Source organism: Alligator mississippiensis, chromosome 1 (assembly GCF_030867095.1).
Source record: "Alligator mississippiensis isolate rAllMis1 chromosome 1, rAllMis1, whole genome shotgun sequence".
NCBI lineage: Eukaryota > Metazoa > Chordata > Crocodylia > Alligatoridae > Alligator > Alligator mississippiensis.
This window is the reverse complement of record NC_081824.1, coordinates 181066905-181086862: the sequence shown is the minus strand read 5'-3', so window position 1 is coordinate 181086862 and position 19958 is coordinate 181066905. Positions and strand designations below refer to the sequence as shown.

General features: G+C 44.1%; 1 protein-coding gene across 2 annotated transcripts in view; it reads left to right on the top strand.

The window, feature by feature from the left end:
• CNIH3 (cornichon family AMPA receptor auxiliary protein 3) overlaps window positions 1-19958 on the top strand; it is a 142689-nt gene that overhangs the window by 98527 nt on the left and 24204 nt on the right. For both annotated transcript variants that reach the window (XM_014598022.3, XM_019483127.2), the window contains one exon: window positions 17535-17647. In XM_014598022.3, coding sequence (XP_014453508.1) covers window positions 17535-17647 — 113 coding nt within the window. The remainder of the gene's footprint in view (window positions 1-17534; window positions 17648-19958) is intronic.

Sequence of the window (19958 nt, the reverse complement as noted above, 5' to 3'; positions counted from 1 at the left end):
ATGCATACCCATTCCAGGTCAATGCACACACTTGCAAACTGCTACAAGTTTTCTCTATAATCCTGTTGACTTTCCTCCACTAAATTTGTTCAGTTTGTGGTCTGTAATTTGAAATTAGTACAATTTAAGAGCTGTTAAATAGAGTAATCAGTTGTTGTTATCCTTACAAAGGCTTTAATTCACCAGCTCATATTTCTCAATAAATCCAGGCTAGCTCTGGGTGTGATCCATTAAAATGGACTCTAATGTGTAATTAAATTAACTCTGTTCTCTTGCAAAGTAAAGATTCCTCTCCCACTCCTGCCTTCCTGCTAGCATGAATGAAGACAAATTTCAGTAGTCAGCTTTAGTAAGTGGTAATATGGAAAAAATGGCAAGATGATCACCGTAGACCTCATTAAGATGAGCTGCAGACACCCTGGACATTCAAAGAATCTAGATGGGAGAGATCTGGCTATTATCTATTCTCTGACTGCTCTTAAAATGTGGAAGATAGGGAGAAGTTTAACTCAAATTGAAATTACGAGGGGTGCTTTGTACTTTGTAGTTGTTGGGGTAGAAACAAATGTTTTGTAAGCAAGGTTAATGCCACAAGCTACTGACAGAACTGCACCCTTACATTAGGTGTGATGGGGGTTGCTCGAGTGATTTTACATATACCTATCCCTTGCCATTTTTGTTACTGTTTGCTTGTGGATGGAAGTACGCTGATGTGGTTTTAATGTAAACAACTTGTTTCCACTAGGGTAGTCACCAGAATACTTTTATTACATGTAAGAGACCCAGCTTCCAGTTCCCCGGATTGTTACAGGAGTGTTGAGGAGGGAGTAGTCTTCATTTCTAAAGACAGCTGGAGAGTTCATCTCATTTAACAGCTAAATAAAAATGGCATGATGGGCTTGGAAGGAAATTCAGTCATCCTTTAATATAGGAACAGTGCTTCATATTTAGGGTTTTTAAGATGTGAGGTATAAAAACAAGTATAGCAGGAGGCTTGGTGCGCCCAATACTTTAAGAGAAGGCAGACTGTAGATGATTGCAGGAGGCAATCAGGAGTCATGGATCCAACAGGGGGCTGGGCTTACAGGATATCAAGCCAGAGCATGAGTTGGGCTGGTAGTCTTATCCTGGCAGCCAAGATGTGAAGAACTCCTGAGTAGCAGGGCTGCAGCTAGGCTTCTGGCAAACACTTACATTGGGGTAAGCAAGCCAGTGGTTTATGGATTGAGACAAGGGGAGGTAAGGTAGTCTCGCTGGCCTGGGAATGGGGCCAGGGCCCAGAAGGTAGGGGCCAAGACTGAAGAGCAGGACCACAGCTAAGTGGTCATGAGAGCAAGGAGGGTCAAGGACCCATAGCCCGCATGGGGCAAGAGGCAGCATCAGTGACTCATAGCCTAGGAGGGGTGAACAGGGCCAGGGAGCCCAGAAGTCTCAACTGGTCTAGGAATGGGACTAGGGCCCAGGAGGGGCCAAAGTTTGAGGAGGGACCACAGCTGCAGACTGCCAGAGCCAGGGAGCCCAGAGATCTTAACTGGCCTAGGAGCAGGGCCTGGGCCCAGGAGGAGCCAAATGTCAATGAGAAGCCACAGTCAGAGACAGACAGGGTCAGGGACCCATAGCTCAGAGAAAGGTGGAATCAGAGTCAGTGGCCCAGTGCCTCAGGAAAGGTGAGATCAGGGTCAGGGACCCATGGCTGCATCTGGGAGTAGCCAAGATGGGTGAAATACCTGGGTGTGAGCAGAAAGGGTCACATCTGGGAGTAGCCAAGATGGGCAAAGTGCCCAGGTGTGGGCAGAGAGACAGCTCGATAGCAAATAGCAACATCTGTGAGACATGCATATGGTGTAAGGGATGGTTGGAGCCACATAATAAGTCCTTACGGGTTCTGAGTAATGCAACCTAAGCTCAAGAGTGGATGAGATCTCACTCAGGGATCCCAAGGGTAGCTTCCCTGTTCTACGTACCTATTTATATCAAGGCATGGCAGGTAAAAAGAAAGGGAGAAAGCTTAAGGGACCAAGGACATATAGGAGCAGGGTGATCACCAGGGGGTACCACAGCCATCCCTGGAGTTATATTGCTTATTACAAGAGGTAATAATATTGTGGGTGGAGGGAGGAGAAAGATTTTTTGGCATGGATGCAGTGGGTCCATCTTAAGCAGTGGAGAAACCATGAGATTTCTCATATCTGTGTGGCAGTCAGACACATTAGTGCTGAGCTGAGGACTTTTAAGAAACTTCAGACTCTTAACAGTTGAGTGATTTAGCGATGACTGAGTGAACAATTTGAGTTGGTTGTCACAGCTGCTTTCCCAAAGATGTAGAATGTATTAGTAACCAGGGAGGTTTTGTAATATTAATGTTGCTTGTATCACACTTTTGCAGTTGCAACTTCTGTCATCTATCTTGTGTGCCTGTTCAAACAACATGGCATATTTCAAGGGTGGCCCAAGTGAAAATATTTATTCCCCATTCAAATGTGCTATAAGAGTGAACTCACAAAAGAAAGAAATCTCTATTTTGTCCTCATTCTGTTACAAATGAATAAAGTAATGACATACAAAACCCCAAGAGTGTTTTGCCAACCAAAAAGAAACACCTTATGTAGAGGAAATGAAAAACTGAATAATAGTTTGGGATTGAGCTGCCTAAGAGATTCATTCTCCCTTCATGCATCACTGCATCAATCGTGAGTTCAAATTGCTATAAATATGAGGGAGCTGGTGGTTGGGTTATTGAATCTCCCTTGATTTCCTTGCCTTAGTTTACCAGAGCCCATATCTGCTAACCTTCAGGACATGCTGAAAAGCCCAAATTTTTTCTTAGAAAGCTGAGAAGTAAAGCGAGGGGCTTTGTGTGTATCAGTGTGTGCTACCTAGTATAAGGACAACTTTCATATTTATGAAGAAGTTAACAGTTTTTTATTTATCAAATGCCACCTAAATGAAATTGTACATTGTATTTGTTGTAAGGGCACACAATATGAACGATGGGGCCTTATTACCAAATTTACTCAAATATAAGATGAGGTTCCCCCCCAAGTAGGTTGGGGGGAGGGGAAAAACCTCATCAAGGGGGGAAAGCCCCTTGTTTTACATTTGCATAACCGCAAACCACTCCCATTAAATATATTGGCTATCATTAAACTGCCCTTAGAAGCAGCAGGTTCTCAGTCATGGAAACCAACTATGAAGTTGATTAAATGCAGCCCATGCTGACCATATTCATAAAACACATGGTCCATATTGGGCAAACACTGATGGGAACCTTTTTTTATTTACAAATTTTATTTATCACTCTGCACAGATAAAGCTTCATATACTGAGCATCCTTGTTTTACCAAAACTTCATATCACAAAAACAACTACATATCCAAAAACATACAACTCCATATATTAAGAAATTACAAGGAGGTGGGGATGAGTCTACCCTCTGCAGTTTTGCTACGTGCTGCCACATTGATGGGAATACAATTCCTGTATATAGAATATTTGGGAGTAGCACAGCCTTAACCACTGCCACTTTTCCAGGAAAGGACAGCATCCTTCTGGACCATAACCAAGTATTAGCTGTATTCTTGCCATCACCTTTTCCCATGCTGTATTAACTTTCCTCTCAGTGTCCATTGGGATCCCTAGCGCTCTGATTTCTCTCTCTCTTATTTGAAGGCCCAGCTTATCCAAGTCCCGCCAGTTCTCTACTCCCATTATAGGGCTTTTCAGTCTATTTAGTTTAGCCCCCGTCACTTCTCCATATTCTGATGTATGTTTTAGCATCCTTTCCATTAAAAGTCTGTCTCTAACAACTACATTTATATCATCCATGCATAATACACATTTTACCTCTCCTCTTCCTGGTACCTTTACACAGATTCACAGAAGTTTAGGGCTGGAAGGGGCCTTGTGAGATCATTGGGTCCAGCCCCCTGCTCTGGGCAGGAAAGACTGCTGGGATCAAATAACCCTAGCAAGGTGTGTGAAGAGTCTCCTTTTGAACTTATGACCTTGTCTTTTCTTATTCTTTGTGCTAATGGTTCCATGCCCCACACAAATAGTGGTGTCAATATGGGGCATCCTTGTCTCATCCCTGTAAGGATTTTAACGGCTCTGCTTAGGTGCCTATTAATTTCAGCTTGACTCTACTTCTCTATACAATAACGTTATACAACATACAGATCCACTCTGTCATATGTTTTTTTTCTAAATCTAGGTTTGCTATCACTGTGTCTGTTTTCCTCTCTTGGATATGGGACGCAGTATATCTGATCACTCTGATTGCTTTGGAGATCCTTCTACCTAGTACTGCGCATACTTGGTCTTCATATATTATCTTCTGGAGGTTTTTCCTCATCCTCAAAGCCAGCATCTTGGCCATTAATTTATAGTCCATATTAAGGAGTGTAATTGGTCTCCAGTTTTTCAGGAGCTCCTTTTCCTCTTTCTTGAAGAGTAAGATCACAATGCCTCTGGTAAAATCTTTCCCAGCCTCTCCTGTTTCCACTATTTCCTTAAAAACTTCCATTATGTCCCTCCCTAACCATATCCAAAATTTCTTGTAAAATTCTATTGGTGGTCCATTTGTTCCTGATGATTTCCTTCTTTTAAAGGTTTTTAAGCACTCCTCTACTTCCTTTAACCTTATTTTTCTTCCATCTTCTTTGCTTTTTCATCTTCCACTTTCTCCTCAGTCTCTTCCAGCAAATCCTTCATCTTTTCCCTGTTTATTTCTTCTTCTGATAGAGCTCTGAATGAAATCTTCTCATTGCCTCCAACACCACATCCTGCTTTTCCACCCAGGTACTACCTTCTTCTCACTCTGTTTTTAGCTCTCCTTTTGCTGCCTTCACTCTGGCCAAGAAGTATCAGGACCACTCTTTGTTTTCTCCCATGCCGGGTGTTTGTGCTAAAAACATTTTCTCTCTTGTGTTTCTTTTAAACCAGCTTTCTATCTCTTGCCTTGTTTCTTCTAGTTCTTCTCATACCTGTCTTCCTCATGCAGGCTCCTTTATTAGCTCCTGCGTCTTGCTTTGCAGCTCTCCCAGCTCTTTCGTTCTTTTCCCCACAGTTCTTCGGCCTTCCTTCCTGAAGAAATCTCCCATCCTCTTCTTCACCATCATCCATCATTCTCTGGTACTCTTAAAATATTTCTTTAGTATTCTCCATGCCTCATACTGTCTCATGTACATTTGACATATCTCCTCATCTTGTAAGTTGCACATTAATTTCCACACCTCCCTTCCTTTTACAGGGCTCTTACCAAGACTCAGTTTTGCCTTTAGCATCCAGTGATCACTAAATGCCACACTTATGGTTTCTTTTTTCCATATCTCTATTTCTTTTGAGATAAACACAAAGTCATTTGTGTTGCATTTTTTGTTTGTCCGAAATAATTTATGAACCCCCAGTGTGCTTCCACCTAGATCACAGATGGGAAGTGTGTCACTGCACCCAGGCTCCTTGTGTCCACTTTTAACACTACACATAACCTTCATGCCCCCATCCAAATACCATATTTGTCTTGTATTTTGTCCACCCACATTACCCTTTGGCAGACCTTTCTATCCACCTTCTTATGTTGTCCTCATATATTAAATCCAAATACATTCTAACTATAATCACCCTTTCTCTTGATAGTCTGTCTGCTATGAATTCTGGGTGCCGCACTTCAAGAGGGACGCGGGGAATCTTGAGAGGGTCCAGAGGAAGGCCACTTGCATGATTAGTGGCCTTCGTGATAGACCCTACGGGGGGAGGTTGAGAGCTGAATCTCTTCAGCCTTCACAAGAGACAGCTGAGGGGAGATCTTGTGGCCGCCTATAAATTTATTAGGGGAGGTCAACGAGGAATAGGGAAGCACTGTTTACTAAGGTGCCTCAGGGAGTGACTAGGAATAACGGGTGTAAACTAGTTGAGAGTGGATTTAGGTTAGATATTAGGAAGAAATTTTTCACAGTAAGGGTGGCCAGGATCTGGAATGGGCTTCCAAGAGAGGTGGTGCTATCATCTAGCTTGGAGATCTTCAAGAGGAGGCTAGATAGTCACCTGGCTGGGGTCATCTGACCTCAGTCCTCTTTCCTGCCTGGGCCAGGGGGTTGGACACGATGATCCATTGTGGTCCCTTCTGACTCTACAATCTATGAATCTATGAATCTATGAATTTGATCCCTCTTAATTCTTCTCCTCCATTTTCCTCTGTGTATTTCTTCCAAAAGTTCTCATACCCGTCTCTGCTCCAAAACGTGAAAGCCTACTCCTTCTGGTTTTGCTATGCAATTAGGGTGTTTAGGTGCTTCACCTGCACCAACAAATCCCAAACAGTGTCTTTTCCAAAAAGTCATATCTGATCATTTCTGGTTTTGTTTTCATCTTGTTGCTGACTGCTACCATAGCCTTTGATCACTACGGAAGTTCCTTGTTTCATTTTCTGTGTCGTCTTACTGTGCTACGCCCAGTGGGCCAGCACTCCATTGTCCCTTGCCCTTCTCTGTCTCTCACTGAGAAGTAAGTGCCTTCACCTGCTGCATGTGTTTTCTCTCCTGCATTCCTCCTCCTGTTATCCCTCTCTTGCCACTCTCTTAATCTCCGCCGCTGCAGCCATTGTTACTGCTGTCGACGCTGCTTACCTCCTCCCCAAACTGTGCTGTCAGGTTCAGTAGTTTGGGAGCTGAACTTGCCTGTGAAGACTGAAGTGAAAAAGACATTGAGTACTTCAGCTTTTTCTGCATCCTCTTCCTGAACATTGGGATGGTTGGTTCCTGTATCCTCAGTAAGGTTTCTTTAAAGTACAGCCAGCTCTCCTGCATTCCTTTCTCCCACAGGGTGGCCTCCCAGGGGATCCTGCCCATCAGTTCCCTGAGTTAGTCAAAGTCTGCTTTTCTGAAGTTCAGGGTCCTTACTCTGCTGCTCTCCTTCCTTCTTTTCCTCAGGATGTTGAATTCAATCATCTTGTGGTCACTGCTGCCCAAGTTGCCATCCACTATACTACATTACCTACCCATTCCTCCCTCTTTGTGAACAGCAGGTCAAGAAGAGCACAGCCCCTAGTTGACCTCTCTAACACTTGCACCAGGAAGTTGTCCCCAACACTCTCCAAAAACTTTTTGGATTGCCTGTGTACTGCTGTATTGCCCTCCTAGAGGATGTCAGGGTGATTGAAGTCCCCCATGAGAAGCAGGCCCTGTGATCAGGAAACTTTTGTTAGTTGTTTGAAGAAAGCCTCATTTACCTCATTCTCCTAGGCTGGTGGTCTATAACAAACACCCACCATGACATGACCTTGGTTACTCTGCCTTCTGACCTTAACCCAGAATCAAATGCTAACAACATAATGCTCACCCTAACAACAGAATGTTAACAGAATCAAATGCTGTTGATTCTGCTGGGGCCCAGCCCAATGAACTATATGATGAGTCATGAGTTCTTTGGCTCTGAACTAATACCATGCACAGTTTGTACTATGTCTAAGTAGGTACAAAGAAATGGTGCTTGGAAATGTGTTTATGGCGTACCTGTGCTGAATTGCAGCAGTCAGGGTTAGGGCCAGAGTAAGAACTGCAACAGTCTCCTGTTCCTCTCTGCAGTTTCTGCCTTCCTCCTTTTCCCTCTTTATTGTCACATTCAGCTCACTTCTATATTGTGCTTGGGGAGGAAACAGAGCCTGAGCAGGTTCTGATAGTAAGGTGGGGCAGGAAGTCTGCAGGAGGAAGACGTTGGCGGGGCAGAGGGTGAGAGAGCCACCTGACCCCACAGACGCTATTTTCCCTGCTGTGGCAGTGGGAGGGGGATGAATTCAAGGCAACACTCTGATATTTAGATTCTACACCTGGAAAAGTATAACAAATGTATACATTTTCCATATATAGAATCTAATTAGTGGGGGTGGCCTTATATTCAGGGTTATCTTGTATTCAGGTAAATATGGTAAGTGATTAGCATCTTTTATGAGAGAGATAATTATCCAGTAGATCAAAACACAAATAAATTCTTCTGTTCAACTACTTAGATAATAGCAGGCTATATAATATTCCTTCTGACTCAATGCTCTCAAATTCAAGACTTATTCAAATCTTCTAACTCTCACTTTATATAAAAAACAAAACATTAAACAAAGACACTTTTACAAAAATACAACCTCTGTGGTACATATAAAAGCTACTATGTTTATAAAAAAGACCCCTGATACTCAACTTCTTGCAATGCATCACTACAGATGTAACATTATAAATCTCTCCTAGTCATCCTCTGAGACTCAGGAGTTCTCTTTATCATTTGACAGTGCCCAGCCAAAGTCATCTTTAGTCCATCAGACTGCTTAGAAAAGCAAAATTTGTTGACGAAGCACACTACTGTCTTTGTCTTTATACACATTCATACTTTAATCACCTCTTCATACAGGAGAGGAAGAAGTGTGGTGTATATCCCAGTTACTATGAGCCATTTCTTGCTATTCACAAGCCATTTCTGATAAGGATATTTTAGTTTATCTTGTTATGGGTGTCTAGTGGATCTGGATGAACTGAGTGAAGTTGCAATATCTTCCCACCTGGAATGATAACCAGGTTTGTTTTGTGGTCACACATTTTTTTTCTTTTACCGGCATCAGTTGTGTGTCCATTATAAGCATCCATCAGTCAGGCTCAGGGAGTGGTGCGAGACACACGGGTACAAGCCTGTCACACCCCTGCACACCCAAAGCCTCCCAGTGATCCCCAACAGCTGCGGAGCGCCTCTGCTGACCCCCAGCACAGCCAGAGGTTAGCAGGCCCATGGTGGGAGGAGACTAGCCCAGCTCAGCTGTGGGGGGCAGCTGAGAGGAGCCAAGGAGAGTCTCGCCCCGCCCTGGCTCCTAATTGGCCCAGCCCCCCAGGGAGCCACGTGACCAGAGCCTTGCGAATAGGACATGCAAACAGGTGTGCTTGTCTGCCTGGTGTGCGAGTTTGTGCAGGAGTTTGGTCAGGAGGGTGAGTGAGAGGGCCTGAGGCCCTGCCATTGTGCCCTAGGGAAGCTAGTCCCATCAGCAGCTGGCCTCCCAGTGGTATGATGTGGATGTGCACACGCCACACCCTGAGGGTCCCCTTGGAGACTGAGGCCTCCCTCTCTGGCACCTCAGAGGCCTCCACCCAGATGGAGCCCATGGTTCCAGGCTCCATGCAGACGGAGCCTCTGGCTCTCGGCTGTGGGGGCTGCCTGGCACGTTTCCAGGCTTCTGGGACTGAGAGCATGGCCACCTCCCCTTGCGGGGCTTGCTCCACTTTGTAGTCTCTGGGGCATCAGATCAAGGAGCTCCAGGCCACAGTCCAGACTGCATGCTATCTTCGCTGGATGGCGAGCAGGAGATAGACTCCTACTGCCAGGCCCTTCACTCCCTGGAGCCGGAGGGTAGACCAAGGTCACCTTCCAGGACAAGGGAGGACTTGGGGAATCTCCTGTACTGTCCAGCCAGGGCATGACTGACCACAAGATGAACATGAGCCACCAAAGTGATGTTGCAGCTGGCAAAGCAAACAATACTCTGGCTTGTATCCATAAATGCTTCTCAAGTAAATCTCAGGATGTCATCCTACCACTGTACTCAGCCTTGGTGAGGCTGCAGCTGGAGTACTGCATCCATTTCTGGGCTCTGCAATTCAAGAAAGATGTTGAGAAGCTTGAGAGAGTACAGAGGAGAGCCACATGCATGATCAGAGGGCAAAAGAACAGGCCTTATGATGAGAGGCTGAGAGCCATGGGACTCTTCAGCCTGGAAAAACACAGGCTCAGGGGGGACCTGGTGTCTGCTTATAAGTATATAAGGGGTTGTAACAGGGAACCCTAACCCTGTTACTAAGAGACAGGGTGGCCCCTTTAAGTCCAGAACCTTCCAGTCAGAGCCGGCCGGTCAAGTAAGGATTAAGGCTCAAGCCCTGGCAGCTGGTCAGGTGACAGGAAGAGGAAGGCCAGGACCCTACAAATGGTGAGTGGAGAAGGCCAGAGGGGCAGCAGGGAGGCGGACTCCCAATGACTACGGTGCTGCGGCTGCAGTCTCTGTTGGAAGACTACACCATGCTTGGAGCCAGCCTCACAATCATCTAAAGTAAGCAGGCATGTTGCCTCCCTTGTTTAATGTTTAACAACTGTGGCCAAGGTCTGGAACGGGCTCCCAAGGGAGGTGGTGCTCTCCCCTACCCTGGGGGTCTTCAAGAGGAGGTTAGACGAGTATCTAGCTGGGGTCATTTAGACCCAACACTCTTTCCTGCTTATGCAGGGGGTCGGACTTGATGATCTATTGAGGTCCCTTCCGACCCTAACATCTATGAATCTATGAATCTATGAACTGGTGGTTTGGGTGCAGCTATTTGGGGAAGGAGGAGGCCTCATTGGGGGCCCACTACAGTGTGGGGACCCCAGTGCCCGAGAGGGCGCAGCATTTGGGGGTGCACCGACCCCGGTGCCAGAGAGGACGCAGCATTTGGGGGTGAGCTGACCCCAGTGCCAGAGAGGACGCAGCATTTGGGGGTGAGCTGACCCCAGTGCCAGAGAGGGCACAGCATTTTGGGGTGCACCAACCCCGGCGCCAGAGAGGGCGCAGCATTTGGGGGTGAGCTGACCCCAGTGCCAGAGAGGGCACAGCATTTTGGGGTGCACCGACCCCGGTGCCAGAGAGGGTGCAGCATTTGGGGTGTACCGACCCCAGCACCGGAGAGGGCACAACATTTTGGGTGCATCGACCCCAGCGCAAGAGCGGGCGCAGAATTTGGGGGTGAGCTGACCCCAGCGCCAGAGAGGGCACAGTATTCAGGGGTGAGTAGACCCCAGTGTCACAGAGGGGCAGGAGCCTGAGTGAGGGGTTTTTTTTGAGAGCTAGAGCCTGGAAGTCAAACCCTGATTAGTGGCCTTTTTTTTGGCTAACAGGCCTAGCTAGAGAGAAGAAAAAGGGGTAGGCCCACAGTGGCCTAGAACCCAACATAAAGAAGAATTTACAAATACCATCTGTGAGGCTTGGGCTGCAGTGTAGGGGAGGAATGGAGCCACAGATAGTGCCCCCGGCATCAGAGCAGGAAATGGGCAGCCTCCCGCTTAATTACATCAAATAACTGATTACCAACAAGGCATGGCAGGAAAGAAGGTGGGCGGTTGGCCCATAACAGGTGGGCGGGGTCACCGAAGTAGATGGACCCCGAAGAGGCCCCCCTGTTACAGGGGTGTACATCAGGATCTGGGAGAACATCTGTTCACCAGAGCACCCCAAGGAAAGATGAGGACCAATGGTCATAAACTCCTCCAAGACCGTTTTAGGGTGAACATAAGGAAAAATTTCACCTGGAATAGACTCCCTCCAGAAGTGGTGCAGGCACCTACTCTGGACTCATTCAAGAAGTGTTTGGATGCTTATTTTGCTGGGATCCTTTGACCTCAGCTGACTTCCTGCCCGTGGGGCAGAGGGCTGGAGTCAATGATCTTCGAGGTCCCTTCCAGCCCTAATGTCTATGAAATCTAAGAAATCTATGAGATCACAAGCACTGAATAAAGTTTTAACAGGCCACCAGGCTTTCCAACCCATGCTTTCTGCAGCCAATCCACTGTAAACTCATTTGTAATCCATTTATTCTCCTGCACTTGAAGAAAAAATCCTTTGGTGGACTTTTACTTTTAAAAAACAAACAGCGTAGAAAGGCTGTTCACAGCTGTTAAGTGTCACAGAGAGCATTACACTTACCTGCTTTTCATTTCCAGCCATGATCATTTACACTGGTTTTTCTGTTTTTTAGAACTATGGAGTTTATTACGTCCAGTAACATTATTTTGGGCCTTGTATCAGGTATTAATTCCAAGACTGGGACACAGTGGGTTTGTCTACATGAGATGCTTAGGTCTGAGACAGAAGTTTCACAAACCGGTTTGATCCAAATCAGTTAAGTCTGATACTATATTCAACTAGGTTTATCTTAAACCTGTTTCAGCCGTTTATGTTCACTGAGCTTCTGCTTTGTTACAGGTTTAAACCAGTTTCAGATCACTGAAATTGGTTTATGTGAAACTTGTCCCTAGCCTTAATGCACAGTAGCCTAATAACACTGTGCAGTAGTGTGCTGGGCAAAACCTGTGCTAATACACTACTGTGCAGTAGTATTAGGCTGCTGTGCAGTAAGTGTCACAAAAAAGTGCACTGGCACTACTGAGCAGTAACTGTAGTTAGTACTTCATTAAGCAAGTACTAAACTAAGTGCTCAGTAACTACTCTGTATTAATCAACATGTAGATGTGTCTGTTTACTCCTAAACCAATAACAAATTTATGAAGCCCTTAGCAGTTAGAATTCTATTACTGTAGTTACTCAAAAGCAATACAACATGCTCACCACCCCAAGATTTAACGAACACGACATCATTGGATGGCCAGTCCATGAGGTCTTGTCCGGAGTTTCTGACTCCTTTGTCCGAGTTCTGAATCTTGGATCAGTGACCCGATCTTTCAGGAGTAGGTTCCAAAGAGTTCTCTCGCCTTTCTTTATATATCATATAGCTGGCATTTCTTAATACATAAAATTAGTTTAAGCCTTTTTCCTAATGCATATTAATAATGTTGCTTCTGTTTGCCAAACATGGTTACCTTTAACTGGAATTTTCCATTCTGAAATAATCTTTTCATTCTTAGGTGGGGGTAGGTTTTGCTCTGACAGTTCCTCTTTTGCGCAGGCTATGTTTATTCAATTTAGTTAGCCAACTTCCCAACTAATTTTAAGTCAGGAACAGTATTTTTCCATCTGCTCCTTTTATCCCAGTGCAAGTCTCAACTACAATTCAAGCTAAGCATGCAGCTTAAGCTAAGCACAGAGGTCAGACCCAGGCCTGAAAACGTCTGGGTCCCAACAAGTTGTTCAGAATGTCAAAAAATGTGGGGTCTGCTCAGTATTTCCGATTTGTCTAAGCTGGTGCTGTTTGGTAAGGCAGAACATCAGGAAATGCTGAACCTGTAAAAGTTTTTTTCCACATTCTTCAAGAAGCTTCTGACACCCAAAGATTCACCAGCATAACAAAAAGCTTTGCTGCTTCATGAGATTCTCCATCCGACCCAAACTTGCTTTACACTGTGAATGTGGCATGCCAGCTACAGGTGCCACTTCACAGGTTTTGGCACAAATCACTTCTTAACGGACAGGAAGGCCAGAATGTTATCATTTAGCTAGAAAGTAGTTAACCATGTTAGTCTAAAGCAGGGGTGGTCGACCTGTGGCACACATGCCACTAGTGACAGAGGCAGTCTGTGTGTGTGGCACATAGCAGGTTGGGGAGGGGAGAAGCAGCACAGCAGCAGAAAGCAGAGCAGCAGATTGGACTGGGAGCACAGAACAGGGAGCAGAAAGCAAACCAGCAGATCGGGCAGTGGAAGGGGATTGGAGTGGCATCCCAGGTGAAGGCAGGGTTAATTTGTGACATACCTGCCAAAAAGGTTGACCCCCACTGGTCAAGTCATGAGGAAGGCAGGCTAGAGTGGCACCTTAGAGACTAACTAGTTCAGAGAGGCATGAGCTTTTCTGGGCAGCAGCCTACTTTGTCAGTCAGTACAAAAGCTCATGCCTCTTAGTCAATCAGTCTCTAAGGTGTCACCCTGCACTATGTTGTTTAATTAGAAAATCACTGGCACTTTTCTGGATTTCTGGGAATCATTCATATTTGGGTTTGCTGAATCCTTCATTTGTTTTTTTTGCATTTTGAAAGCAAATAGTTACTATTTCCTGACACGAGTTTCACTAATATGATCCTTCCTTCCATCTACTTTATCTTCATTTGTTTCTGCAAATTCCACAACTTTTAGTTTAAAAGAAGCTCTACATTATTGTCAAGGACCTGTGATTCCTATTTGTTTTAAAATGGCTGACTGTATGTCATGGTTGATTTGAGACCCAGCGGTCACCCCTGTTTATATACCTTCTGGCATTCACAAACTTTGTTGGTGTTTGTAATTCAAGCATCAAATATATGTTATCATTATTAAATTAGTCTAATATTTTATTTAATATTATTATATTTCACTTATTATTTATTCTCTTTTTTTCTTTTGCTACCTGAATGTTGAGTTGCTTTGCCTCTTTTACTTGTTTTACTTGAATTTTAGATGCAGGCCATTTTTAGAAGAAATATTTGGTTTTAAATTGTCTCTCTTAAATTTGAAGTAATATGGTAATACATTTTCCTCCCCTCTCTTCTGTAGAAACTGTTCTTCACCTTTGGCACTAGTTCTATAAGTTGTAACATTTTTTTCAGACATTCTTTCAGATTCTTTCTCTGGATAAATATAAGCAGGCAGGATTCATGGACCGCTACATCTCCTGGTTACCACACAGTATACCACAGGCTGACCCAGCACTAGCTGTTCCTACCAATTGCTTTTACTGTGACAATTTTCTCCTCAACTCCTTATGTTTGAACTTATCTCAGAAGATATCAGTGCTGCCACCTTATTAACCAGAGGTCATCATTTGGAACATATTCTGTATTTAGTGAAACATGTTGGACAAGTGGGCTTGCATAATGTGATGGAGAGCAGGATTTGGCTGTTAGAAGGTTCCAGGACTGCTGTTCCTAACTCTGTTCTCTTGTCCCCTAGTTTTGCAGTGTAGATTCTGATTTATGTAACCACTGCTATGATTTGAAAAAGAAACTTAAATACCATATACTTAAGGACTGGAAGTTGATAAGGGGGTATGGAACCTTCTTTTTCCAGGTCACTAATTCAGGGTGCATCTACACATTCATTAATGCACAGTAGTTTCTGCACATTTAATTTAGTACTTGCTTAATGAAGTATAAGCAAATGTGCAGTAACTTTGTGCAGTAGCACCAGCACACGTGTTTTTAGTGTTGCTTACTGCGCAGTAGCCTAATACTACTGCACAGTAGCGTATTAGCATGGCTTTTGCCCAGCACACTAGGCATTAAATGTCTCATGTAGACATGCCCTCGGATTAGCAGTAGATCAGCAGTATCGTAAAGTGCTTGTCATTTGCCAGCTTTGTGTAGTATGTATGTAACAAATTAGATGTCCAGATCACAGAAACTATCACCACCATGAAGGTCTTGGCAGAAATGGCAAACACTGGATGGGACTAAAAGTTGAACCAACTTTCTTCTTGCAGGAGTCTAATCCAATGATCACTAAAGTCATTTGAAAGTTTCAATGTCTGCTGACTTCAGTGCACCTTGACTCAAGTCCTAGGAGGACTAGGGCTGTGGTAGCTATGGTTTGTGACTAGTGGTACTTTAGTTTTCTTTCTGAAGTCTGTCTGTGAAAATACTTTCAAATCATTGACCTCATGCCTCTACTTCTCTCCAGGTGGAATCCTACAGTTCATGGCACTTTTAGCTTGCGTCTCCACACTATATACCAATCTTATGAGTTCATGGGCCTGACTGTGTTTGGCTGCTTGCATAGTTTCCCTTTAGAAGCTGTGACCAGTACACAATTCAGTGACTCTGACCAGGTTTTTCAAAGCAATTATTTGTTTTGAAGACTATAGAAATATGAATATTTAGAGAGAGGGGCTAAACAGCAGATAGCCTCTACATGTTTTCTGTCTGAAATCTTGGGTATCCCAGAGACAGCAAACTCTAGGACTCAGTGGTCCATGTGTTGCCTAGCAATTGTTATTTCCTTCGCTGACTTCTTTGCTTATCTAAATCCATTACCTATTTTTCTTTAGAGTAGGAGTGAGCTCTTTCAACTCAAGTAGCAAACAGTATAACAGCAACTGAATATGTAGAGGTACACAAAATGTTCATAAAAGTAATACAGGTAACTCCCACATTCTTCACATTCTCTGAGTCGTGGTAAAAGCTTGCACTGTTACCAGCCCTGGCAATCACAATCTCCTGCTAAGTAAAAAGCCACTTAGCTTCCATTTATGCCTATATGTCCCCAGTGATGTCAGTGAGGTCAACTGACCTCAGTTGCATATATTTTACCAGGATTCCATTCATATATAACCACCACAAAAGGCTATAGAGATCAGGTTTATTGTACTGGATTGCTAATGTAACACACTTTAAATTCTGGGGTGCTTAGCTAGATGGATTAAGAACTTTTTATCTGCAATTTGTGACAGTGATGAATCATTCTGGCTGGAAAGGTTGCAGCTATACTATAAATCACATTCAGAAAAAGAACCCCCTTCCCCCCAAGCAGTGATAAATAACCTGAGTCTGGAATCCAAACCATATAATTGTGCCATGATGTGTCATCCACATAAGATACATTGCTTTGAAGGAGCTAAAACTGAAAATACAGGTTCAGAATAAGATGCCTCTAAATGTGTTAATTACTGGGAAAGAAGTAACAATGGCAAATAAAAGTTACAAATAAATAAGTTCTGTATAAGATAGAAAGATTTATAAAGGAATTAAAAATGGGATTCATGATAATCCTGCAATATAGCTATTTAGTGGGAAATGTAACAAGTTCTCTATTATATTCAGAAAAAGCAATTTGAAGATTGGGTGTTTGACAGGCACTAGTGAATTTATACTAGAAGAACTCCAAGTGCTTCTTGTGGTGGAGCCTGACCTTAGCTGAGGGGGCTCAGACACACAACAGAGGGCAAAGCTCACTTGCCTGTAGATTTGTCTAGATTTTAAGAAATGACTGATGTTGACAAATGAGCTGTCATGGCTCAAGTGGGGATTACAAATATAGAATTCCAGAAAGACCACCAGAAACAAATACTAGTTAGATTACAGATGAGAAATGGAGAAGTCAGCAAAGGTAAGTGTTGTCTACACTAGCCTGTTTTCACTAAAATCTTCTGTTGCTGTTGTCATTAATGCAGTACCATCGCTGATGATGAGAGTGCTCATGTACGCAAGGCAAGTGCAAATACTGTAAAAACACAGGGGCTTTGGTAAATAAAAGTACTCTCAATGATGTCACATCATTTCCTTTCCTTTTTCCACCTTCTCCTTTTCTTTTCTTAAGAATTACCCACTTTTTAGGTCCATGATGTACTGGGAGATGTTCCTTGCCAAAGAGGAGGGTTTTCAAGGATCCCTTTCGATCAAATTTTGGCTCAAATTGCCTGAAGCTCCCTTCTTTTTGGGGCATATGTAACAACTTAAAATTGTGGAAAACAACCTTCTGGCTTTTCAAAGATGCTCTTCCACATATGATACTAGATCTCTATTTTCCCTTTTTAAACATCTCTGTAACCATACTTGGGACTTGAATAACTTCTCTCAAAATGCCCTGTGAGGTAGGTAAGTATTATAATTCCATTTTAGACAGAAGAAACTAGTGCACTAATAGGATAAATGATGTTCCCATCACATTCCCATGGCATCTCAGTAAGTCACTGGAATAGAGCCAGGATTAAAACTCAGGAGAGCCTGGCACTCCACCCTGTACTCGTTACTCTTGACTGTTTTCTCTGTCAACCAAGTTGGACCCAAGGGAGTCTTATACACACAGCAGACTTGCAGATACAGTTTGCTTACTGAAAAACTGTTTTAAACAATTAAAATTACTGAAATGTTTTTTCTGACAAGTTGTTCTTTCTGTTTCTGCAGCTGGTGCTACCTGAATATTCCATCCACAGCCTTTTCTGTATAATGTTTTTGTGCGCACAGGAATGGCTCACCTTGGGGCTGAATGTCCCACTGGTTTTCTATCACTTTTGGAGGTAAGTCTGTCTTTTAAGTTTTGGTCCATGGTCATCTTCATTTGCTGAGTCAACATGCATACATAGGCATCAGACAATGAAAACACAGCAGTAGAAGGAAGAGCAGCTTTCTTTCACTCAGGAGATTATTTACATGAGTTGATGAGACACGACTTTTCCTCTTGTGGCGGTCGAGTGGCAGGCCGAGGCTATGGCCAGTAGCCCCAAAACGGCAGGCGGGTACTTTTGACCGATGGAGCGGAATTAGGCACTGAAGCGTATTGGCTGAACAAAGAGATTATTTACTTACGCCGTCGGTGTACACAGCGCAGGAAGAAGAACTGACTTAGATTACAGTTGCAAACCGAACAAGATGAAAGCTTTCTGAGAACGAAATGAGATGTCCGTGAACGGCTTAACGAGCATGCAGAGCAGGGGATACGTCGGTAGGTTGGTAATGGGGAGTCACTGGTGGGTGATCAGTCCGCCAGGTTTACTCCGAGATGTGCAGAGGTCTCCAACGTGGAGAAATATGCGGAGTTCTCCAACTTGGGCGGAAACTGCTTTAACTTTTATATGACTAACAAGCCAATTGCGAGTCACCAAATATGAATAATTTAGAACTGGCCAATGGTGGTGTGCGTGTTTGCATAAAGTTGGCAGGAACTTTTTCTAAGCTGTAATTTTCCATTACTGTGGCATATAGTTATTGGGTTCTGACATAGCGGAATTTTCCACCGTGACCTAGACTGCCACCAGCGGAATTTTCCACTGTGCCATAACATTCAGAATGATTGACAGCGGGATGTTCCACTATGGCACATGTATCAAACCAATGGAATTTTCCACTGTGCTATAGGCATACAACTACTGGGTTCTGACATGCCCCCTTGCCGATGGCACAGTTGGAACTATTCTACGTATAAGCCGGTCACGTTGTCGTCGTCTCGTTCGGGAGACTCATAAGGTAAACGAGTATATATACAAAAACTGATAACAAAACAAGTCTGTTCTTAAGGTATTGCATAAAACAACAACCAACACATATGCAAATACCAATGCAAACAAAAGGCATTATCAAGGTAATAATGGGGGTTAGAAGGGTTAAGAGCCATGACAATGTGTCCCATCCAAACCAATTAAAGAGGTTCGATAGCCATCCCTCTCTAAAACCTGAGATTTTGTTTGTGTCGGTGGCGATTTTCCGGATTACCTCGATTGATCACTTAAGGGTATTGAAACACCAGGGATACTAATACAACAGAGATCACGGGATAAATTAAGATTCTGACATGGACCTCCCTGCTGTAGGAGCATTGCGTCTAAGGCAAGGCGATTTTTGTGCCTCCTTAGTCATGACACAATAGATTAAGAGCTCAAGTTATAGATAATTTTCATCCAGGAACTCGTCGTTACCACAGAACTCAGATGGTAAGTGAGTGTATACATAAGCAGATAGCTTAGTGAATCACCTTTCAACAAACTATAAAATACAACAATCCATACATACAACAGTGTATGATCATGTGTGATGTAGCCTGTAATTGCTGGTTTAATAACCATAGGGATGTTTCGGTACTATTGGCTAGAAGCTCAACTTGTTCAGCTAACTTGGCAATAGCGACTCTCGCCTTGCCTATCCCTATTCCCCGTGCAAAATAACCTTCAAGCGCCCACACAAATTTTTGGTTGAATTTTTCTTTGTCTGTTAACTCGCTCCACACCGGAGTGCATCGTGTATGGCAATGAAGTAACATTGGGCTAGGGGGTCTGGAGGTGTTGGCATATAAGGGAGGACAAAGCGATACAGTAGTTAGGAAACATTGTATTCCAGAAAGTGTGGCTGGGAGTGCTGTATATAGGTGTCCATCTGAACAAGCCCATAACATTCCCAAGGGAGCGGGAATAGACAACTGTGTGCAGTTGCCCGAGAAATAAGAGGTTTGCCAGGCCCGTTTGGGCTTAACAACCTTGAGGCTTGCGCCGTGGCAAGCAGAACTCATTAATGCTGCTCTGAGAATGGGGTAGTAAAAGGTGCTCGTTGGGGCAGGTTGCGGTGTTATCCGGAGTGCGTCGCTAGGCGTGGGTGCCTCCGGGGCCCAGACAGGTTGGCAGGACCGGTCGAGGTTTCTTATTATATTGGAAGCCTAGTTTATGTGTCAGTTGTCATCGTCCTGCATCTCTTAGGACGCGTAGCTGTTGCTTGGTAAGCGTTGAGTGGTTTAGGAGGAAACCGAACATAGCTCTTTCCTCCGGCGTCCTCTGGGGTGGCAGTCTCGATTCCTTCCGTGGGTCGAATTGGGGATGTCTTGGCCTGTGGTACTCGACCGGG